The 26,065-nt window shown below is 38.3% G+C and overlaps 1 protein-coding gene across 2 annotated transcripts in view; it reads right to left on the bottom strand.

Moving 5' to 3' along the window:
* The window catches only part of RYR2 (ryanodine receptor 2), a 735,866-nt gene that overhangs the window by 423,838 nt on the left and 285,963 nt on the right, over positions 1–26,065 (bottom strand). For both annotated transcript variants that reach the window (XM_043511417.1, XM_038395332.2), the window contains 2 exons: positions 24,794–24,893; positions 20,598–20,694 (listed from right to left, as the gene is read on the bottom strand). In XM_043511417.1, coding sequence (XP_043367352.1) covers positions 20,598–20,694; positions 24,794–24,893 — 197 coding nt within the window. The remainder of the gene's footprint in view (positions 1–20,597; positions 20,695–24,793; positions 24,894–26,065) is intronic.

The following is a 26,065-nucleotide window of genomic DNA, read 5'->3' as shown; positions in this document are numbered from 1 at the left end:
GTCCAAACCCCAAGAGGAGATTATTTATCTCATTTTGAATTGGCAGTCATTTTATTTAAGAGTAACATGAGTTTATTGTAACTGTCTAATCGAGTCGGTGTCCTGGCACAATTCTAGTTCAGGTGATGACATTCAAAGTTACACTTAAAAGCCAATTATATAAGACAGTATCTTCATATCCTGCCCAAATCTGCTGTGTGTTTTCTATGTACTCAGATAGTGGTTGTATTTCACACACAGGTGGCTACACACTTAAGTGATGGACAAAGTTGTTCTCTGTTTCGTTTATAAATCCACTGGTAAAGAGTGTAAAGAGCTTGGGGTCCTTCTGAATGAATATATAATGCAACATTGTTACCCTTTAAGATTGCGGGGGTTTTTAAGAAATCAAAGAAATTGTCGCTTGTCAGTGTGAATTTTGGGAGCTCAAACCTTAGTCATAAATAATCCTTTGCTTGTGTCAGATATCCACCTTTTCTGGGTATAATGCACATTTGTGCAGTTATTAATGCTGTATCTAAGAAAATGTTTACAGTTTAAAGAGACTGATATAGGTTCCATTACCTGTAACAAATAATTTGCCTTTTTGGATTGTTGACCCATATATGCTAGGCTAAGATAGGTATATTAATATATGTGGTGTGAATTTTATATATCTATATAACATTTCTAGCAGTTACATAACCTGAATTGGCCTACGTCTCTCTATAATTCTGTTCACTTATGCTACATATGCCACAATACCTTGCATTAGCTGAAAAAGTAAATAGGAAAACTGTCAGGATCACAACATATGGGTGTTTACTATAGAAACAGATAGGGAGTTACTTTCACAGGCCAGGACTGGAATGTCCCAAAGGCAAAGGAGAAGATTCATGAGTGTTCTATGCTGGTACAAACCAAGGGGGTTCCTTCATCCCCTTGGTACATGGAATGCATGTGTGCAGAACACAGAGATAAGGGTAACAGCATGGTACCAGAAAAACAAAGTGGAAAGATTCTAGTTTCAGATGACACACACAGAGCATTTTTACCTGTAAACAAAATGACTAAAAAAAAAAAAAAAAGCAGTTTTAGGGGTATAACTTCAGGAGCACATATTCTGTATAAGGTGAATTTAACAACACTGTATGAGACTGCTTCCCAAAAACTTGTATCTTATTGAACTTTTCTTCATATACTACAGTATTATTGACTTTTAGCAATAAACCTGAATGGCACTGGTTATTGGTCTTTTAAATATATTTCATACCAAACCAAAGTGTGATCAAGCAATTGACTACACAATGTATCAACAGGATCTAATCTCTGTTCAGCCACCTTGAATATGAGTTTCTTTACTTCACACACTGGCTATCGAGTTCTGAGTCTAGTAGAAAGTCCTAAACCTCATTTGCAAATCCTTAACTGACCAGAACCTAGAACACTTTAGATTAGAGAATTCCAGGTACTCCTCAAAGGGAGGGGAGGCAGAGCTGTTGAACCAGTTTCCAGTGTAAATTAGGCTGAGCCTAATGCAACTCTTAATGCAGTAATTTTCCTACTGGATAATTTAGGATCCTGACAAACCAAAGCCTGACCCCTCTAATGAGATCCTATGTAGAAGTCAGGAGATCCATGATCCTTCCTGGGGGGCATGTGTTATATAATATGACATTTGTGGAAGAATCCCATGGTGCAGGATACTTTAAAAATGCATATAACCATCAGAATAGTAAATTACTTGTCATCTGTAATATTTTAGGTCCTCATCTTACACTGAGAAGTGTATGGGTAAACCTCTGTACCAGCACAGAGCCCCACTGAAATTAAACTCCCTCTCCAGGGCCCTGTGCTGGACTGGCATTCCATTTTATATTTCTGAGTAATAAAAGACAGCTGTTCATTCTTTTCAGAGGGTAATTATTATTGTTACTAAGAGAAACAATTACAGCTCATTATTATGATCATGGTCTTGTCACGAGTCAGTGATTTTTTATAATAAGCATCTTAGAATTGGGACCTAAAGAGGAGCTGGAGAATCCAGCATGGTGACCCATCTCACCAATAATGCTGCTGTAGACTGGATCCCAAAATTCAAAGATGGGAAAAACAATTAAAATAATAATAATATAGTTATTGTAGGGCTGAAGCCCTCTATGTAAGTCCTTTCTGTTTCTCAGTCCAGTACTGTGTTAAGTGTCCTCAACTTTGCTGACTGCTTTTAACTTTACTATCAGCCTTTGTTGGACTGACAAAAAACAAGTATAGGAGGGAATTTCTCTCTTAATTGTTTCCTTCCTGAGACAATATATGCAAGAGTATTTCTCTGATTACACAGACAGACTACAGGAAAAGTGATTATTTACCAATCAAAAGACAGATAATTTTTGGGTGGGTTTGTTTTTGTTTTTTTTTTTTGTTCCCCCACCCAAGACCTAAAGCATAGTGTCCCTTTCAGAATTTTAGTTTTGAAGAAAAAGCAGTTATGATTTTGAAATTCAAGGTCACAGTGGAGAGATTTCCACATTTCTGAATAAGCAATCATAGAATATCAGGGTTGGAAGGGACCTCAGGTGGTCATCTAATCCAACCCCCTGCTCAAAGCAGGACCAATCCCCAATTTTTGCCCCAGAGGCCTAAATGGCCCCCTCAGGGATTGATCTCACAACCATGGGTTTAGCATGCCAATGCTCAAACCACTGAGCTATCCCTCCCCCAAAAGCTATCAGTATCCACATGCCGTGATATCGCTGTCAAATCGATTTTGAATGAATCGATTTACTGATTCATTTATTGGCTTCCTATCAAGATCAATTGTCCTTAGAGAGATATAAGTTAACTTTGTCCTTCACTCAGTCAATATTTTCCTGTTGATGCAAACAAAAAACCTTTATATTCACCTCAACAGAAATTGGTATGACCACATCCAGCCCCTTTGAATCTTTTCACTTGCTTCTTTCTTTGTCTCCTGCATCAAATTCAAACTCCTCATCCTCACCCCCCTCCTCTTTCTGCTCCCTTTTTCACTCTGCTGAAGTCACATACATAATTACTCACTTCATGTCCTTCCACTGATCTCCATGCACTGTCCCATGTGACCGATCGCTCTAGCACACCCGCCGCTCCACCAGAGATCACTCTCCCGCCTCAAAGTCCTGCCTAAAACACATTTTTCCTACAAATCCTAAACCATGAAAGAAATGCTAACAAAAAGATAAAAAAAATGCTTATTCAAAATTAAAAAAAAAAAACCTCATGGAACTAACAACGCACATGATGAACTTCAATGCTCATTCATTTTGTTTTGCTCTTGTATACATTGCTCCCATACATTAGTACATTATTTATACATTAGTATAGTATTTATAGGATAATTTTATCAGTTACACATCTCTTTACATGACACTAAAAGGCAAGCCATCAGTTCATCACAACTCCTTAACTTGTTGTTCAGTTCCTTTCCTTATCTCTGTTTTGGATACTAGCATTCCAGGTATTGGTGCATGAAAATACATCCTATGTTTGTAACAGGGTAGAACAATCATATCTTGTCCTTTCCCTTTGGGACATTCCACTACTGGCCTGTGAAAGAAACTCACTACCTGTTGCTAGGAGAACACATTTATATGCTGATCCCAACAGTTTTCCTATCTACTTAAGCCAAAACTTACTTCAGCTAATGCAGGGTATTATGGCATAGTTAGCACAAGTGAACAGAATTATAAAAGATAAAGGCCAATTTGGGCTATATAACTATTATTAATATTATGTGCTTAATGCATTCATTCTCTCTCTCTCTATATATATACACACACACACACACACGGTGCAAATAATATACATTATTACTATGACAAAGACATATGAATGTTTAAATACTTTGGGTCTTATAACAGCATTGTTTATAACAGCATTGATCAGTATATGCTGGGCATATAATTTTAAACACCAGAGAGATGGGCCCGATACAAGAATCCAGAAAGATTAAATTTGACAAATACAGCGCATAGAAAGAAGCTATAAAACCTATGCACAACATGATCAGGACTCAAAATTTCTGACACTCCTTATCTCTCTTCGCTCCCAAGCAAAATGTAATAAAGCCACATGAACTTTAATTCATATGATTTCTGCTTTTAGATAGGATAGCCTTTGACATCTCATCAGGGTCGTGAGCCATGTCAGAGGAAATACGTATTCTCTAATTCTCATAATACATATTTTTCTACCCTTTGGCCACTCTGTCCCAACTAAAACCACAGAGAAAAATAGTTACTATTTTGCTGCCATATTCCATTCCTACTGTCAAAGTTACTATTAGATTATTTATCCACTCCAACTGTATTCCTGAACCCCCCAGGAAAGACCCAACATTCTATGTGCAACAGACAAATTAGATGATTCTAAATATTTCTTCATTTCTCAAAGCTTAAATAAATGATAGTGTCTTATCCACAATGGACCTTTCTCTCCTATATTTTCCTTGATATTCTTCTCTACCCCAGCAGAGATGTTCAAAATAAATGAATTTTCTTGATATTTGATGTGGCATCTGTTTTTCCTTTAACAACTCGGTGCCCTATGGATGTTCACTACACAACTATAAATTATTTTAGCCATATCACATATGTAGACAGAACATCCTCAAGTTCCATGCAACACAATCAGCAACATTAGAAGCTACAAGGCCCTTCACGTGCAGCTCGAAAGGGTTTACTCAGAGCACCTATTACGGCACCAAAATCTTTACTTCTAATAACAGTTATTAACTGAGAAGCTGGTGTGGACTTGACTGGCTCTTCTGCAGCAGCCAATATCATTTCCAAGTCCTGTAATTTTTCAGTTAAGCAGTCGCTCATTTTCTAAATATACAAACACACACACACAAAAAAGTCTACAGCATTATAGATGATTCCATCTCATCTAATAATGCTTTTAGAGGTACAGATTTGACAGACAGGGTGTGCCCAGAAACCCACAGACAAGATTAATTATTCTCCCTGCTTTTCTTGTGCTTAGGATGAAAAGGTAGAAATCTGCTATCTTTCTTTTCCTCCTGTTTCTTTCCATTTCCTTCCTTGTTTTCCTTTTTTTCTCTTGCTGGATATTACTTCATATTTTGTAACTTCCATCAAACTCATCTGACATGGAATGTCAGAAATATAAATCAGGAAAGTATTACAGTTTCAGAGGCAAGTGAACGCTATAGCTAAGTTTGCAAATTTTTATTTCCTTCCTATTTACAAAGTGGGAAAATACTACTTCCCTACCTCATGTGAGGTATTGTGAAGCTAAAGAACTCATATTACATTACTGAAGATCATAGAAGTACCTAAGACAGACATAATTGAAGAAAATGTGCTCATCCAGATGGGAAGAGGGGAGTTAATATAGTTTGGAAAAGATGAAAAATAAATACTTCACATTTTTATTTTAAGACGTGGTTATTGCGCACAGACCTGATGCCTAACATTTGAAATTGTGCAGATAAATAGTCCGAATACTCAGTCATGCCCTTGCTTGATTTGAGAGAAAAAAATGTAAAAATACATAAAGATAACTAATTGAGGAGTCACATATGAATGTGCTCATGGAGCAACTGCTAAAATTTTAGCAGAGCCTAATTAAGTCCCATACCGTTTTATACATCCCTTTTGCTTTAGTACTAAAAGGCTGGGCCAGCACAAGGGTTGCTGCTCTCCTGCTGGGTACAGTTTTCAGGAGGGACTATTTGTAACTATTTGTTACTTTTCAGTGAAAGACTCACAAATCAAAAGTCTCCCAACAATTTGCGACAACATAGTATGCACACTATGTTAAAGGCATGAAACGCTATGTCTGCAGGTGTGAAAAAGTTATGCATTCCCCCAGTTTTAAGGCCTCTAAATTCGTCCTGCATTCTGAAATATACTGAAAATGTCAAATAATCCTTTGAAACAATGTACATTTCTATTTTTCCCACTGCAACTATACAGCCAGCATAATGTAATTAGATATGTTATTTTGTTAACCAAATCTTGCAGAAAACACTGTCTGCAGCCAAAGCAGAACAGGAGCCAGGGAGGAACTCATCCTCTTTCTCCGCAGCCCTGAGGCATCCCTCTTTATCTCTAGCCATGTAGCCTAATATAGAAAGGAATTTCAGGGAAGGAGGAGCCAGCCCCAAGAGCCACACAGACTCTTTAGCCAGCAGGGCAAACATAAGCAATAGCCTTAGGAGATTCAAAAGCATGAAGAGGATATGGAGCACAACCAGGATTACTCCTTCCCCTGGGAACTCCCAGAACTATACAGGATTGATTCCCCCCTACACTGTAGATACTAAGACCCAGGCAGCTCCTTCCCCCTTGCTACTCCTAGCCATGTGGGCTCAAACAAAGAAATTCCAAGGAAGAACCAGCCCAAAGGGCTACAGAAACTCAAGCCAGCAGGAGCAAAGGCAAGAAGCAGGGATTGCGGAACAGTGATGTCACATCAAGCCACATTTCCACAGTTTTGACTCAGGACATTTCCATGTGCTGAGTGGACATTTGCTTCCCTGTTGCTCCCTCCCCTACAATCCCATCAGCTCAGGCTTACTCCACAGGTTCTCCATGCTCCCCACCTTCCTTCCCTGCTGAATGCCCTCTTGTTTTCCTCTGTCCCTTCTCTATTCCTTTTTCTTCTATTCACATAATCCCAGTTTAATAAAATTCCATCTAAAGATTTTAAAAACAATGAAGAAATCTACCCCTGGAAAAAATAACTGTGGCTCTAACATGATGTTTGCAAACTGTAACTCACTTCCTTCTGCATGTGCATTCTATCTTGTTCCTCAATGTTGTGTCTGTTTTACCTAAATTGGGGCAGGAACTGTTTATTACACTAGGTTAACAGAGTTCCTAGCTGGGTTTTTGATTGGGCTCTACACAAATAATGATACAATCATAATGAGAACCCAACGTCAGAACCTAACTGGAAATATCTTTACATACTAACAAACAACAAGAGCAATTTTAACATACACTTGTGGTATAAGGTTGGCTTGTTTTTAAAAAGGACAAATACAAAAAATCCACCTTTACATTCATGCAAAGTTCCAAAACAAGAGAGTCAGGAAACACAAAATTTAAAGTTTCTACAGCAACACTAAGTTGGCCGCATAGCACATCATGTGTATTTTATCATACACCTTCAAAAACATTAAATTAAATAATTAAGTTGTACAGTTAACAAGAAAAATAGCAATATCTGTTATGTGGTTGAGTAACATTGTTGGAGGAATCTTACACATGTGTATTTCCTGACTCAAAAAAAAAAAAAAAGTTGTACAACCTTAATTTAGCATTAACACAGCATCTTGCTTTCAGATGTTTAATTAAAAAACAATTCTATGTAATTTCTCACAAGCAATTCAGTGCTCTGCTCTAGACACCAACTTGCCCCCAATTACAATAATTTTACATATGCCCTGGATGTTATGAATTCATAAATAAATCCTCAAAATTATAATCAACAAATAAAGAAACAATGCAGTGCTACAATTTCAAGAGAAGACACAAAAAACAAGGCAGGGAACATTTCAAGCTGCTTGGAATCCAAACAATGATTTAAAGCTTCTGTGTCAGACAATTCTCCAAAAACAGGATTCAGAAACGTTGTTAACAAATTACTCAAATTTAAAGAGGAAGGAGATAAGAAGGGATTCTCTAGCCATTATTTGAGTTTATATTTTTTTCAAAAACGCTGGGAAGGAAACCATTTAGCCACAGCAGATTCTTAACATCATATTTAGATCATGCTGATGACTTGAATTAGACAGCAGGTGAAAAGGTCATTTTCTGTATGCTGACTGCACAAAAAAGAATGCATGAAATCATGGCCCTGTTCAAGTCAATGGCAAAACTCTCATTGACTTCATTGGAACCAGGATCTCATCCATTCTTTTTCTTCTTTATTTCCATCAGTACATATTCACAGTGGATTCTGCACCTCAAATACTGCTACAGTACAATATGTTTGTGTTACACACTGTAATACTCCGTAGGGATAAAGGCAAAGAAAGTCAGGGAAAACCATACCTATAACAGTGGGGGGAAATGCACATGGCAGGGGAGGGAAATAAATCAGATAAAAGAGTTGAAATTATCGCAAGTTGCACGTTTCAACAAATTGCATTCAGGGAATGGCCTATTTTGTTGCAAGACGCATAAGTTCCACTGTAAAATTATGAATATGTGAAATATCTTTGATGCAAAACCAGATGTCTGCCCAAACATTCTGCTAAGGAAAGGGGAATAAGTAGCAGATAGCAAAGTGGGTCTAAAGTAAAACATGGGCCATGCAAGGAAATGGGATGAAATAAGAATGGAAAAAGTGAAGGGCATTTAAGAGTGTGTTTCCTGGGACTATTTGTCTTCAGAATGCAGAGGCCTTGAAAAGAATTGTAATGTATGCACTGGTGGGTCAAATATGACCCAAAGTTCAGGTTTTGTAAAACCAATATTTTACAAAACTTATGTCCAATAGAAATATTTCTGGAAATAAATTTTTAAAAAGGAATGAAAGCACTTTAAATATAAATATATATTTTCATTCTATTATTAGGGTTGCCAACCCTCCTGGATTGGCTGGGAGTCTCCCGGAATCAGAATTGATCTTCCGGTGGCTACTGAAACCAATCTGGAGATTTTAATAGACCGCTAAAAGTCCGGTTGGCATGCTGCCCCCCCACCGAGTTCCAATTCCGCAGCTCCCATCCGTCAGGAATTGCAGCCAATGGGAGCTGCAAAGGACGTGCCTGCACGCAGGGGCAGCGCACAGAGCTGCCTGGCCAACCCTGAGCCTAGGAGCTGGACATGCCAGCTGCTTCTGGGAGCCACCCAAGGTAAGTGACACCCAGTTGGAGCCCACATCCCAAACCCCCTCCTGCACCCCAACCTCCTGCCCAGCCCTGAGTCCCCTCCTGCCCCCCAAACTCCCTCCCAGAGCTCACTCCCCAACCCCCTGCCCCACTCTGCACCCTATCCTGCACCCCAGCCCCCTGCCCCAGGCTCAGTTCGGAGCCCCCTCCCACACTCCAATCCCCTCGGCCCCACGCCCCAGCCTGCACCCTGCCTCAGCCCAGTGAAAGTGAGTGTGGGGGGGAGAGAGCGAGCGACAGCAGGGGGGGGGATAGAGTGAGCGGGGACAGTGCCTCAGGGAATGGGGTGGGACAAGGGTGTTTGGGTTTGCGCAGTTAGATAGTTGGCAACCCTATCTACTCTATCATTATGCTTATGCATGAGAAACTAAAAGTGAAAACAACAAGAAGTGGGTCTTAAATAAAGAGAAACTAATTAATTTTCATTGTCCAAAGTTAGAGAAACGCAAAAGTATTTCAGCATAAACAAGTAAAAAGTTTAAACTAATGTAAATGGTGAATTCTCTGTAACTTGAAGACTTCAAATCATGATGTGAGGACTTCAGTAACTCAGCCACAGGTGATGCGTCTATTACAAGAGTGGGTGGGTGAGGTTCTGTGACCTGGAATGTGCAGGAGGTCACACTACATGCTCATGATAGCCTTTATGGCCAGAAGGGACTATGAGTCTATATCATAGAATATCAGGGTTGGAAGGGACCTCAGGAGGTCATCTAGTCCAACTCCCTGCTCAAAGCAGGACCAATCCCCAATTTTTGCCACAGATCCCTAAATGGCCCCCTTAAGGATTGAACAAACAACCCTGGTTTTAGCAGGCTCAAACCATGCTCAAACCACTGAGCTATCCCTCCCCCCAAATATAATATATCCGATATTAAAATTTGTTCCTATTGTAATAATCAAAGGAATTATCACTAACACAGAGAGGAAGAAATGTGCTTTTAAACTGTATGATTTTTAACTGGACATGCTGCCTTCAGCCATTGCAGTTATAAAGAATATTAGAGGAACAGGTTTTATTCCAAAGCAATATTCTTTTCAAGTTTTAAGAGAAAATAATACATCTAAGTGTATTTGGTAAAGCTCTCTGAGGTTTTTCTTGGGAATAGACTGCTGGTAGCTACTGTGACATCTTGATCCCACTGACTTTTATAAATGAGATCAGTTTGAATAATTTTAATATTTTGCTTTCCTTCAATTAATTTAATATCAATGATGCATTCATCTTTTGTGGAAACCAGCTAGCCTTATTGTATCTTATTATTTAATATATTTTGGAGTTTTTAAACATACAATTCTTTGAATCGTAAAATCACTGATGTCCAAGTCCCATTAAGGCTACATCCTGCAAGGTGCTGAGCTACTCTTACAAGATGCTGGGTTTTTTCAGCTCTGACTTAAGTTGCTCAACACCACAATTAGTATAATTAGTAATAGCTACTCTTTATTTATTTTTTTCTGCTTACTTTTGGATTCATTTCACCATTAGGGAAAAGCCAGCCATGCCTCACTTGTGTGTGATCATCTCAGGTTCAAAATTTAACTTTAAATATATGCCCAAACTGCAGGCCTCCCTGTGCTCTACTCAGAAGGGACGACTCTTACTATCACCCAGGATGTGAGGAGCTACCACTCTATTCCTCTGTATCCCTCACTAAATAAAGAGGATAGGTAGCTGTCCTACTCGTATTGTCCCTCCCACAGTCTGCTGTCTCCCACCTTATATTCACTTGCCCCCCACAGTTTATTCCCTTCCTCCCACCCCCCGCCCCAGGTCTCCTACTCAGGACATCATTTTTCTCTTTAATCCCACATTCCATGTGTGTGACAGGATCCCCCCAGGGTGCAGCCTGGGACTGTGGGATGCTGTGCCCCCTGAACTATCTCCAGCCTGGGCGATTTCTCACAATGCCTTACTAGTGACCAGCAGCAAACCCCTCCAGGTGCTGTTATCACTCAGCACAACAGCATGTGGAGCCCCACCCCCAGCTAGATGGCATGAATGCTCCCAGAGCCACTCCTGAATCACACAGAGAAAGGCACCAGAGCCAAATCAACCCCAGCTCCCAGCACTGTATCTCAGGAATATACCGTCTTGCACTGCTCAAGATGGACACTTCATACAAACTCACTGGTAAAGATAAAAAAGTAAAACAAATTTATTGCCATTAAAAGGTAGATTTTAAGTGATAGGCAAAAAGTCAGAGTTAATTACCAAGAGAAATAAAATATAACCACACTAAACTCTCAACCCTATTAGACTGGGTAACAATTAGATTAAGCAGTTTTTCTCACCCCACTGGATATCACAGTCCTTAATATACAAGTTTGTTCCTTAAACCTGGGCCAATCTCCTGTGTTGGAGTCTTGTCTTCTTCTCAGTGTCTTGGTTGCTTGCAGCGTAGGTGGGGGCAGGAGAATGGCCCAGTATGTGTCTGCTCTGTCTGTTTTATACTTCAGACCACAAGCTCGGAAAACAAAAAAGTCTAGGCATGTCTGAGGGCATTACTAAGTCCCCCCAAGCAAGGTTGAGCAAGGTGTGGCCTCATGCAGGTGAGACATTGCATTGTAGCTCCCTTGCTAGACAATGGTTGTTGATGGGTTGATTGATACCCCACCTGGGTGTTGGCTACTTTCCTTGCTGTTGCCTTTGGAGAGCGAACGTCTGGCTGATTCCCCAACTTACAGCATGTTTTAATGACCATATAGCACAATTCTCATAACTTCATATGCATTAATTATATGTATATATGGATAGAGAAATGACTTTCAGCAGGTCATAATCTTTCCCCTGATATCTTACAAGGCATACCGTATATGTAACATCCCAATTATATAAAAAATGAGGAATATGGGGGTTCCAGGATGCTCTCCCAAGGTATAGAATGTCACTCCCTGCATTTATTTCAATCTGCCTCCCACATTCCCTTGATTCCTCATAGCTTCCTAACATCTCAACTCCCTGCTGCCCCCATAGTCTTAATCCCTGCTCCTCCACATTCTCTTGTGTCTTGTCTGGCCCTCACATGTCACAGCCTCATTTCAGCCACATTAGAAACAACATCAGTTGGCAGCCATCTTGTTGATTTCAGTCACACTGACATATAATGAAAGGTGGCAGCCATTTTGGTTAAGGATAAAACTTTACACGGGTGAAGGCAGAAATCTGAAATTCATGAGAATCCTTAAAACAAAAACTAAGTTTCACATGACTCAAAATAAAATCATGAATCAAAATTAAATGAGAGTTGGCAGTGCTGATGTTCCAAGATTAATCAGTCTTTTAAAAAACACATTAATATATTCCATTGAATGGTACTAAATAGTTGAAAATTAATATTAATAAACATGGTCCAATGGTCCTCTCACCAGTATTTGAAAGATCTGGCTGAGGGACTCGCTGATTGACTAATGTTGATTTTCAATAAGTCTTGAAACACGGGGAAGTTCTAGAAGCCTGGAGGAAAGCTAATGCTGTGCCAATATTTAAAAAGGGTAAAAAGGATGACCCGAGTAATTATAGGCCTGTCAGCAATCACAGAACAGATAATGAAGCAGCTGATATGGGACTTGATTAATGAAGAATCAAAGGAGGTTTATGGAAAATAGATCTATCAAACCAATTTGTAATCTCATACAAAAAAGAGATCAGGTTTGGTTCATAAAAGTAATATTGTTGATGTAACATACTTAGACTTTTGTAAGGCATTTGACTTGGTACTGTATGACATTTTGATTAGAAACTATAAAGATATAAAATGAGCATGGCACACATTAAATGGTTAAAGATGGACAGGTCTCAAAATATAATTGTAAATAGGGAATCTTCATAGAACAGGTGTGTTTCTAGTGGGGTCCCACACGGATCAATTCTTGGCCTTATGCTATTTAACATTTTTATTTATGACCTAGATGAAAACAAAATCATCACTGATAAACAAATGACACCCAAACTGGGGGAGTAATAAATAACAAAAAGGATAGGTCACTGATTCAGAGTGACCTGAATCACTTGGTAAACTGGGCTCAAGTAAGCAATATGCATTTTAATATTGCTAAATAGGTATGTATGTGCGCATATATACACACACACACTCACACACACAGAGGAACAAAGAATGTAGGCTATACTTACAGTATGGAAGATTCTACCTTGGCAAGCAATGACTCTGAAAAAGATTTCAGGGTCATGATGGATAATCAGCCACGGTAGCTAATCAGCATGCAGCTATGCTGCAATTCTTGGATGCATAAATAGGATAATCTCAAATAGGAGTAGAAAAGTTATTTTACCTCTGTATTTGGCATTGGGGCAACCACTGCTGGATAACTGTGTCCATTTCTGGTGCCCACAATTCAAGAAGGATGTTGATAAATTGGGCAGGGTTCAGAAAAGAGCCACGAGGATGATTAAAGAAAAGCTTGCCTTATAGAGACAGACTCAAGGAGCTCAATCTATTTAGTTTAAAGAGGAAGTCAAGGGGTGCCTTGATTACAGTCTCTAACTACCATCATGTGGCACAAATATTTAATAATGGGTCACAGGTGCCAGCTTCCACTCGGCCCGGGGGTGTTCAAACCCGCTCTGGCCCACCGCCACTCTGCCCCCCTAGCGCCTCCTGCATGCCTCTGAACAGCTGTTCCGCGGCATGCAGGAGGCACTGGGAGGGAGAGGGAGTAGTTGATCGGCGGAGCCACTGGTGGACAGAAGGCGCTGGGGGGCAGAGAGGAGGAGCTGGCTGCCGATGGGTGCTAAGCACCCACTAATATTTTCAGGTGTGCTCCAGCCCTGGAGCACCCCCAGAGTCAGCGCCTAGGTAATGGGCTCTTCAGTCTAGCAGAGAAAGGTATAACACAATCCAATGGCTGTAAGTTGAAGCTAGACACATTCAGACTGGAAATAAGCAGGAAATTGTTAAGAGTGAGAAGAATTAATCATGGGAACAACTTACCAATAGGCATGGTGGGGTCTCCATCGCTGACAATTTTTAAATCAAGATTGGATGTTTTTCTAATATACATGCTCTAGGAATTATTACAGGGAAGTTCTATGGCCTGTGTTACACAGGAGATCAGACTAGATCCCACAATGGTCCCTTCTCATCTTGGAAACTATGAACAATCCCAACATTCACTTTTTCATTTATTTTATGGCACACACCACATTTTTGTGTTTTGTCATCAGGGTAAGTTAGCTTCAAAAAGAGACCAGAAAATAGTTGTATCTAAATTAACTTATTTTTTAAAAAAACAACAGCTTTAACCTCCTTCCCCACCCACCCCCCAAACAACAATAGTAAGCTATTTGCTTACTATTAGTGCATCTGTAAACTTCATGCCAAATGCACAGCCTTGCAACTGGCTGCAGAATCTGTCCCCAGCCACAGAAATGAACACAGAATCTAAGTTTTCATATTTAAAATGTTACAGGCCTGACTCTCCACTCTATAAATGTTTTATATCAGTGTAACTCCTTTGAGTATGCAATAATATATTTTGTGAAGAAAACCTTCCAAATGTGAACTGAGTGTAACCAATGCAGTAATGTCTGACTTGTCTACAGGCAGGCAACTGTGAAAGGTATAAACTCTCTCTCATTCTCCTCAGGTGTTAACTATGATACCTAGTGATGGAAATGTAACGTCAGTATTATTGACTATTGTATTTCTGATCATTTAAGCAGACAAATTCAGCTAATATGCTTATTCATCTTTGCTGAGTGCACCAGCCAATACTGGGGTGGGAGATTGGGAGAAAGCTAGTTGCTGTCAAGGATGTTCAAGTGTGGAACTAGGAGTTCAAGTCCTGCCAAAAAAAATATAGTCTCTTCCAATCCAGCTCACAAGGAGAATGAAAGAGGAGATACATTTTCCTACCCCATGCCAAAAACCTCTGTCTCTTACTGTGAAGCTCTCATCAGGAACACAGAACCATAAGCCATTGTGTTACCTTTCTGCCTCAGCAAGAGTGAATTGTGCTGAAAATTAGCCTGTGTCCCCAGATCCCTGCACACCAGTCAGTACACCTCACCAGCAAACTCCTTGAGATTCTGACAGTCTATATTTTGCCCTTCAGATAACATAGAGTGAACCCCAATTCCCAAATTCTTCAGACACACCTCTCTGCAGTGTCTAGTCCTTCTTACTGTGCACTCACAGAAATTATTAAGTTTGCTGCCTCCACACAGACAGAGCACACACCAGTCTGTTAGCTTAGGACTTACTCTTTACTAAATAACAGCACCGAGATGGTTTATAGTAAAACTAAGAATATGTTTATTAATAAAGAACAGAGACTTAAGTGATAATAAGAAAAACAGATTTGTTTACAAACAAAAACAGAACATGCGTTCTAATGACTAAAACTTAAATTTTAACACGTTGCAATCATTGCCTAAGCAGTTTTCTCACTTACATCAAGTTACCAGCATCACTAGCCCTCTAGGCCAGAGGATCCAACTTTCACTTTTCACCAACTGAACCAGAGGGTGCTGTACCCTAGGTCCCCAAAGTGATGGATAACTAGAATGTCCTTTTCCTCTCCCTTATATTTTCCAAAGTCTACTGTCTTTGTCTCTGTCTAAAGAGCCAGGAAGTCTTCCTAGGATTGCACTCTGTCCCCTGATGTGCTCACTGGTTTCCTCTGCCACTTATTACCTTGATGGCTTTGTTAACCTTCTATGTAAATGTACTTTCATTTACCTCAGCCTGTATCCAAGCTCGTCAGACAGGTAAATCCACATTCCTTTGTCTATGGCAGATTTGATTTATGCACTGCCTCCAAAACACATTTTAAGAACATATTCCCGGAACTCACACATAACTCTTTATATACAATCCTCACATATGTCATGCTATGATATTCCTAACCAGCCCATCACCTTTTTGGATATATATTACAACAACGTGTTGGGGGTAGAGAGGGTGTCAGGCCTTATATGAGTTACATTATAGTGGGTCCTCTGCCAGCAGGCATTGCGGGACTCTGAGGGTTACAGTTAGCTACCAAAACCTCCACTTTAACCTTTAGCAATTTCTATAATTCAGTTACGAGTCATGTCTACAAAAATCTGAAATATGAAAATTAGGGGGCAGCATGAAACAATGAATTTAATAACTTGAGAAAAACAAGGACTTTTGAACTGAATGTATTATTCCTTCTCTTATATAATTCTATTAAAAAAAACCTACTTTTTTTTTTAAATTTACCCTGAAGCTGCTGTAGAATTTCCAGCCTACCCCATTGGAGTGCTACAAAAATCAACACTACATACTTCAGGTCTAGCTTGCTACAGATTATACACAGCCTTGCTTAATATGCATATAGGTTGGGGGGGGAATAGTAAAATACAGCTTTAGGGCACCATCCCGCTATGTTCTGTATCCTCTGACCTCAACCCAACACTTGCTTAGATTAAGTATGTGTGAAGCCCATTTAAGTGCTCTTGCTGGATCAGGATTGGAGTGCTCAGCACTCTGTAAAGTCAAGTCACAGTATCTATGAAAAATAATATTGTTGCCTCTAAAACACCATAGTATTCTACCACTTGAACTAAGGTATCATCACAAACAACTTTTTCCATCCTCCCCACCTCCCACCCTCCATTCTGCCCTCCAACTAGTCGTTAATTACTAGATGGGTTAGGTATATACAAGTTCAAGATGAACCTGCTTAAAACTGCTCCCTCATTTGGATGTATTGAGGCAGACTAGTCTGTCTCCTATGAATACATTATTAAGGCTATTGAAGCCTCTTTTACGAGCAGTCGTTCCACCTGGCATTTGTGGCAAAGGCACTGCTTCCAGAAACTCTATCCTACTTTACTGCATTGATTTTTTTTCTAAATTAATGAATATTGTCAGAACACGTAAATGAGCTTTCAGACTTTCTTCCCTTTTTCACATTTGTACTTTTCAACAACCTACACAAATTTTTGAATAGTTTTAAACAATTTTTAATAAGGGACATATATCACCACAAACAATACAGCCAAATTCCAGTCATATTACATTGAAGTGTAAGGGTTTGAGAGAGTGTCACATGTTGCACACAATGCTTGTATTATTATTAATTTTAGTAACCTTTAGAAACCTACTCAACCTACCTACCCATATGCAAATTCAAATAAATTTAATATGCACTGGAAAACATAACACAAAAATAAAATGTTAAAACAAAGCTGTTTAGTACAGAAACCGTCATACTTAAATGATTTATTCATTATAGATATTTGATGCCAGGCAACAAAATCCAATAAAGTTGGTATTTTAGGGCTATCTAATCTTTTGCATATTTGAGAAAAAGGTTTAGGAGAAAAATATCTTTTTATTCACTAACTGAGCAAATCTGATTCAGAAATCAGTGAGTCAGAATGGATATAGGATCCTGCAATGCAATTTTTATGCTGTCATTTTGAAAAGGTAGAACTGGTCTTTGAAGACTTACTGAAACAAAACACAATTCTAGCTTTATGACTAAAGCCTGCCTTCAGACAATTCCAAAAGTTACCAGCACAGATGATGCAGAATAAACTACCTCCAAATATAGCACAACTTTAGTACATACATTGTGTACAAAATGTCCTATATCTAGAGCAGTGATACTCAGACCGAGGTTCATGAGTTGAAAGTGGTTCTTTCAAGTGTCTCCTGCAGCTCTTTGCAACACATGATATTAAAACACTGTGATTTAATTATTAACCAGCTTAAGTTATTAACCAATCAGGATGCTTTTACTATGTTGTCAACCAATTATAGTTGATAAAATAATAATACTAGGTCAGTCATTTTGCTGTCTGTCTGTCTGTCTGTGTGTGAGCGAGTGAGAGAGAGAGAATGAATTCACACTACTGTGGCTCTTTTGGGTAATGCTTATTGCTAATTTGGTTCTTGAACCACTGAAGTCTCAGTATCACTGATCTACATTGATTAAATGCATGAGAAATAAGGGCAGGGCAAACAATTAATCCTACAAGGCAAATAGTGAATCCTACAAGTTTACCACCCGCAAAAATTGCCCAGACCTTTCTGGTTGTAGCCCTGTCAGTAGCCAAATGCCACATGTCAGATATAAACTATGCATACATTTCTAACAACTGAAATTAGGCTCCACAAAAATCTCCCAGAGATGAGTGCATCCTCCTGTCAGAGACGGGGGGGGGGGGGGAGTACTAGTCCACAATAAGATATAAAAAAGATTTTATGCAGTAGCTAAGTTTGTGAATATTTCAAGAGGAGAAAATGTGAGACATGTTAACGTGTTTCCTAATTTTAGAATGCTGGACTTTGCACCCTTAAGCTTCTTTTAATGTATGGGATATTTTATGTTGTATATTAAAAGTTAAGAAGAAATGTTATTCCCTATTGTAAAAGGTACAGCCCTATTTTCTTCTTTAATTTGTGTTTCATTTAAAGCTCATTAAATCAGTACTTGATGCTGGAAGCCCTTATGTGTTATCTCACTGCAGTTAAAGGAAGCTTTGCAGGATTTACACAAAAAGGTGGACAGGCAATATTCAAGATCCTCCCCCTACATCTCATTCTATTCACAGTAGCACTTCCTGGGGGGAAGCAGCAATAAATGCTTCACCATATGGGCCTATTATATAGTATCTAAATTTAATATATACAGTGGTCACACTTCAAAAAGTTTCTCCATTTTGAAACCATTCTAGGGTTCAAGAGATATTCCATAAACTTTAAATGGGGAATACCACTGGAACTAGTAATATCGGGGGGGGGGGGGGGACTTAGGTGCAACCACTGTAATTCTTTTCATTAGCCTAAAAAAAAAAAGTTTTACACAGCAAGGGCTATCTAATTTCTTTTAGCTGTCTTAGAAGACAACTTGGAAGAGAAAAGATCTGTTTTATGAACAAATCTAATATGGAAATCAGTAAAAAGAAAAGGAGTACTTGTGGCACCTTAGAGACTAACAAATTTATTAGAGCATAAGCTTTCGTGAGCCACAGCTCACTTCATCGGATGCATCCGATGAAGTGAGCTGTAGCTCACGAAAGCTTATGCTCTAATAAATTTGTTAGTCTCTAAGGTGCCACAAGTACTCCTTTTCTTTTTGCGAATACAGACTAACATGGCTGCTACTCTGAAACATGGAAATCAGTGAATCACAAGGAATATGGGGAGAAATATTTTTGAAACACTAAGAGAAAAATAATTCTTTTGATATATGCTGTACCTATTTTCCTATATCTAAGCAGCTTTTCACATCTGTGTAAGTGTATATCCTATCCTGGCCTGCTTCTCTCTATAATGCCTCTGCTTGCATTAATAGATTATGTAAACTTTTTTTTTTTACATCTTCACTTTTTTTCCCAACTTTTCAAACTTGCCACCAAACCAAAAAAAAACAGTTATCTGCCCTGCTATAATGCCTGAAACTAGACTCACGAGCCAGTATTTAGCCACCTAAATATGAGCTCAGAAGCCTATCTTCGGTTACCCTTTTCTTTAAAAAAAATCTTTGACTTGTTTATTGTTTTTAAGAGGCAGGAGAGAGAACCCAGAAAAGCAGACATGAAAGGCACAAACCTTATATCTGCAATGCTATAAGCAAGAAAGAAGAAAAACATAATCCAGGGAGCTCTGGGGCATATCTAGCAAAATGGCTACCCTACAAACCAACTGGTAGGTTACAAACAAATCAATCTATTGTCTTGAGATAACAATTTACTTTGACTGCTTAGAAATCAAACAATTATTAAAATATTTCAGGAGTTATATCCTCCTCCACGTACTAGTTTCTATAATCATTCAGCTAATTCAACTGAAGAAATAATCTGTCCTGATAAATCAGTGCGAAAAATCACATTTTCATACAACATAAAAACTAAATTTTGGAGTGACAGACTATACGATTAATTTATAGTTCAATAGCACCTCAAAAGTAAAGAATTCTGATTTTACCTTCCATTTGACTCATCCATATGACTACTCATCTGAGACACAGCAACTCCCCAAATACTGTTCCTTATCACCATGCTGAGGTAGTGGTGAAATGTAATGATTCAGAAGACAGACTCACACACTGAACCACCATTACAAATTCCTACTGCATTCTAGATTTCCTTCAGAGGCTCTTATCAAAGAAATAACTATGCCCCCCAGCTTGTAAGATCTTGCTATATCACCTCCTGAGCTAGTGTGTATGCTACAGAATGGATCAGTAGTGACAAAACTGATGAAGTTTGCCTACAGGTCTTTGTGGACATTAAAGAATCAAATCAATCATAAGAAGAGTACATAGTTAATCCTGCCATTCTGTCCATCGCAACAGTTACTAGCACAGTGGGCGTGAAGGTTTCTTGGCATTTATGCTCCCAGATTTGGTTTTCGGCTAAGGACACAAGCAAAAAGGTGACTCAAGTCATTAACTTAAAAGTTGCTAAGTGATTTAAATTGAATTTATTTCAGTTTTCTTCTGATTTCAGTTCACCTTCCTAGATTAAGTCCACTTCCAATAGAGTTTATTACTTTTGCAACTGAAAAGGAAGTAAGGTTAATGAAACTGAAAAAAGGAACTCCAGAGGAGGCTGTAAGTTTCATACCAAGAGTTAATCTCAATGAGATCTCTCCTTAGGATAAGCGATGGCTGTATCAGTCTAACATGCTGAAATATTGCAATATCAGTGACAGTCAAAATTAATTCAATAAAGTTTGTTACTCCTGTATATGTTTTAGGCTTCAAGTCCTACCTTCGCTGTTCTTCTCCATGTTCCCCTGAAGGAACAGTCAGGCATTCATCCATGTGACCATGCAATAGCCTCAGCACATCACCTCCTATCAGATATCCTTAAATGAAAGGAAGAAGAGAAAATCATGTATATTGGTCTCAGCTGAACCACAAAAAACATGTTCAAACAATGTTAAAAGTTCACTTGCTGGCTGGCCTCAAAACAGTCTCCAATTGTTCCACATATCCACACCATGGGTGGATATACAGATCTGGGACCTGCAAGCACACACAAGTGTGCGTGGTACACAGCACATGTGAAATTGAAGACAGTAGTTGGAAATAAATCCCTAATGACCTCACTTAAATCTCAAAAGCAAAAGTAAGAACATCAGGAAATTAGAACCTTTTCCTTCAGCCCCATTTTGTTTGTGCACGTGGTACTAAAAATTGACTGAATGTTATGATAGCCTCACAATGCCTTCCTATAATAGGATGAGCTAAGAGGACAGAGATTCAGTCAATTTCCAATTCAATTCAATGAGATTTTATTACCCTGAAAAGCTATACTAGCATTGCCAACATGTAATAAATTCCGTGCCTAACCCTGAATTTCTCCTTGCTAGTATGAATTTATATCAGGATCTGCATCTGTACATGATTTGAGGGCTTAATTGCCTTGGTTTTACTATAGTAGCAAAAAGGAAAGTAAAATTGTCATTGGCATCCTACTGGTATAAAATCTTTGTATCAGATATTTTGTCCTTGGATAGAAATAGATTTAGCCACATTATGGAGCCAGTCCTGCCTTTATCTCCCTGGGTGCAGTACTGGTGCCTGCTCTTTCATGAGAGAGGGAGCAGGACTGGGTACTTGCATCTCCAGCGCAGCAGTGCCAAGCTCTTTGCATGGCCATGCTCCAGGACATTGGAGTAGCTTCCACAGAGTGGTTCTACTGCCACGATGTGACAGGGGTATGTGAATTCCTTGTCTCCTCTTGCATGGATCTTCCCAATGTCCTGCCAAGATCCTCAGACTAGGCACTGGGGATTCAGTTTGCCCCTTTGCGAACCATTCTTCATATGTATTTGATGCACTCATATGTTCATAACCCATTTGTTTTTCTCCCAGGTTTTTCATTCATTCATTCAACAGACAGCTGAACAGGTAGATGCAGGTGATGGGAGCGTTTTCGTTAACAGGAAAAAAATTGATTTTTGTTTTGTTTTTTTAAATGTAGGAGCGGGGGAGAATGTCCCACCCTCCTCATACTCAAAAAGAGTTATTCTTGATATACTTTTGTTCAACTTTTTGAAAAAACATTTATCTTTGGGTACAAAACAAGCCTAGAAAAAATTCAGCCTGAAAAGTATTCATTTCAGAAAGTTATGAACATGTGAAAATAGGATGCTAGAAAGGGAATAGTGATTTAATCCTATAACAAGAAAGGCTGTGACTGCTATAGATACTTTAGCCATATTGCAAAGCAATTAAAGTGTACAGAATTTCAAATGTAAATGTTAAAAGTAGCACATTTATGAATATTTGAAATCTAAGTGTATACTAAGAAAAAACCCTTTATATATAAATATATATATAAAGGGTTTTTTCTTAGTATACACTTAGATTTCAAATATTCATAAATGTGCTACTTTTAACATTTATATATATAACATATATATATATGCTCTTGAGCAAATTCAGTGCCTACATTTATGATTCAATATTGGATTAACATTTGGCTTTCTTCTCTTTAATTTTGAGATAGTACAAATTTATTTGGGGAGTTTTCAAAAGTGAATTTTTGATTTGTAGGTAAAGGATTTTGATATGATAGCTTATTATGATTCCTTCGAAGTCATTACCAGATACATTTTAATTTTGTAATATGGATCGATATTGGGGTTAATACAGATATGTGTATTCAGACACGTGCCCATCTTCAAAAGGCAAAACACTGCCCAAAGAAACTCTTTGTAAACTGCCCCCATGCAATTTACAGTACAGTCCTGTTTGACTTGTAGTTAAAGACCCACTTCCACTAAGCAACTTACGTTTGCTGATTCCTTAACACAGGTTTGTGAAAAATAGTGCAACCAAGTTTTACAAAGTAACAAATTCATTTAAGTTGGCTATAAATTCCTATTTCACATAATGGACTTATGATCTGTACATTTTTACTTAAATAAAAGCCATTGTTATGTTACTGAAATGTTTAAAAAATCTGACACAAATGTCTTCTTGTTTCTACAAACTAATGTAAAACAAAGAGCTAAAGTTATAACAGGTTGGTTTTTTTTTTTTTTTTAAGAGAATGGAAAATTTTGATCCAGAACAGGTGTTCTCTGGAATTATGTACACCTAGAACCAATAACTTTGCAGTTTGCATTTAACAATGTCAACGAATTTTATAGACACTAATTAAATGAATGTCACCCTGCATTCTGGGATAACAATTAGCCATATTTTAATTATAGATAAATTAAGGCACAGAGACAAAGGTGATTTATCCAAGGTCATACACAAAATCAGTGCTTTAACTTCAAGATCACCCTTCCTTCACAAAGGACATAGACTTAATTACAGTAGTGATTGCAGGCTTTGCTGTAATAAAGTCTTCACTACTAATACTAATTGTTCCTGATATTACCCAGATGATCACCTATGTAAGAGAAAATGCTGCTCCCAAAAATTAAGTCAAATTAGGTAGTTAAATGCCTATACCTATAAAAGAGGAAAAAAGGAAAAATTGTATTGACTTGAGTTTCAATCAAATGCTCGGATACAAAAATGTAAAACTGGCATCATTTTCACATGATCGTCTGTGGGTATGAACACCTCATCTGCTACTACTTTTCAGTCATGCTAGACTATGCACTGATAATTGCCTAACAATTCACTGTAGCAGACACCATTTTATTCAAGTTCTGAATGTGTAAAATGGCTCTGTTACTTCATAGAACAAGGAAAATGAAGAGAATTGGTGTTAATGAGTGTTACTCAAATCAGAACAAAACCAACAGAAATACCTTCCAGAAAAAAGAAAAGGAGTACTTGTGGCACCTTAGAGACTCGAAAGCTTATGCTCAAATAAATTTGTTAGTCTCTGAGGTGCCACAATTACTCCTTTTCTTTTTGCGAATACAGACTAACACGGCTGCTACTCTGAAACCTTCCAGAAAAATCTGTCAGTTACAAAAATTTAAACTAGGTGGGTGTTATTTTGTTCTATTTATTTTTCTAAAAACAAAATATACCCTGCAGTAGATTGGGAAAGTAAGCATGTTTGTGAGTTTGCTAAAAGGACCGTCAGTACAATATTTGTAAAAGTAAATCACAAAATTAATTTTTTTCAGAATTACAAATTATTGAGTTTTCTGCCATAAAAGATTATTTTGTAAGAAGGATCCCTCTTTCTCCTCTGCCTCCTCCCACAGATGTACTAGCGTGTCATGGTGTTGAAATTCAGGAATCCTTTGCCCAAATTTCACTTCAACAGTTGAGTAAAAATTCTTTCTAGACCATAAATATAACAGACCCTTTCTACAGCCTGTCCCAGTCCTGGCTCTTCCTCATCCATGGCCCGTCCCAGTCCCATTCTCCTCACACAAGCAGTCCCATTCTCCTTGCACAGCAAGTCCTAGGCTCGCCCTTCAAGACAGATGCAGGGAATGAACCCAGGCCCTTTGGATTTAGAAGCATGAACATCTGCTGCCTGAGTTAAAGAACAAGGCCCTTAGCTGGAAGCAGTAGCAAACTCATAATCCTTTAAATGTGGTCTAACTATTAGAGGTGGACAAACAGCCTCACTGTGTTAGTGTGGGCTACACACATATATAGAAATTGTTTGGTAATCTAAACATAGGGGTCACTATATGTATTGCAACCTTAAGATTGATACGAGAGAGTAATTTTAAATTTGGACTGTAAAGTACTCTATCATTTATTTTCAACGTTAAATGTGACTTTAGGATAAAAACATTCACTTCATTTTTTTCATTCCTTAGAAATAAGTGTGTAGAAAATCATTACTATACACTTCAGCACAATTTTTATTCTTTGTTTTTGGAACATATTTTTTACATCCATTTGTGAGATCAAATGTTCATGCAAGAGAAACCCCATTGCTACAGTACACTAATCTGGCAGATTTTTTGAGGGGGTTTATTTAATTCACAGTCTGGGGGACTCTAATAACTAAAATCAAGTCAATCTTACCTTGGGCTACTTCACTTCCTGAACTGATTGGGGCTACACTCCAGAGTGTTTGCTGGAAGGCTGCATCAACATGTAAGCTACCGTTGCCATAAGACAGATGCTACACAAAGGAGAGAGATTAGATATTTATTACAGATTTTAATAATTTCTATCAGATTTTAATTAAATCACATGGAAACATTCATTCAGTATGAACACACATGAATAGTCTCCACTGACTTTCACAGGCGAGGCTTACAGATTCAGTACATTCTATCACAGGGACCAATGTACAGTAGCTACAAATGAAAAATAAATCCTCTGATCCATCCAAAATTGTTATATAATCTAATCCTGATTCATTAAATTTTATCTCTATATATTAAGCCCATCAATATGTACCTAGGTCCTCAGTTCACAACATACAAGCATCTGCTCCTGTCCTGTAACATTATGGTTTTTATGTAGGGTCAAGCAGGTCAGGGAAGCCACACCCTATAAATGGCAGTTACAAAAGAAATCCAATGAGGGGAGAATTACAATAACCTAGGCTAGATGTGGTAGAGGTATGAGTGCCCCAGGCATAGTCCACATTAGAGAGAAAGAGATAATCCATCTAAACACCACAGAAATGGAGAAGTCTGCCATAAAGTTATCTGATCTTATCTAAAAGCAAGGAGAAAACATCCTGGGTAGGAAAGATTAGCCTTATCAAAATGAAAATCTGCCCCTGGTTTTTATATATATTTTATATCACTTCCCCTTTGATATTCCCAAAATTATTTTTCAAGATATTCAAAAGTCTCTTGTAATTTTATTTAGCAATATCCTAGACCATGAATCCATTTGATGATTTTCTGACACCTGAAAACGAAAGGTGGTTTAGCCCTACTCAATATACATCATCACTGGGATTTACACTTGTTATAATTTATAGGTTGGCTATGCTAGAATAGATATTGTTTATGGCTTCTTCCTAAGAGGGAGACAGAAAGTCTGGTGCCAATTCATTGCCTCTTTCACCACTACTAACATCTCCTCTGAATGTTTAGACTCAGTAGTTGCCTATTCATTTCAATCTGGGAGCAGATTATGGATTTCCTAAATTTGGCACTGGTTTATTCATCCTCCGTGCTTCTCAATGCACTTGGGGAAGGGGGGAGGAAATATGCTTCAGGATTTCCATCTCATAAATTAAATGCATATTTAAACTGCATTCACCATGCCAATCAATATCTGCTGCACCAACGACCAAGTTTACTCTGCAGAAGTATGATGCAGATACAGATTCTC

This window comes from Dermochelys coriacea, chromosome 3 (genome assembly GCF_009764565.3).
Source record: "Dermochelys coriacea isolate rDerCor1 chromosome 3, rDerCor1.pri.v4, whole genome shotgun sequence".
In the NCBI taxonomy this organism is placed as follows: Eukaryota; Metazoa; Chordata; order Testudines; family Dermochelyidae; genus Dermochelys; species Dermochelys coriacea.
Note: the sequence above shows the minus strand (reverse complement) of the source record. Positions and strands in the feature narration are given on the sequence as shown.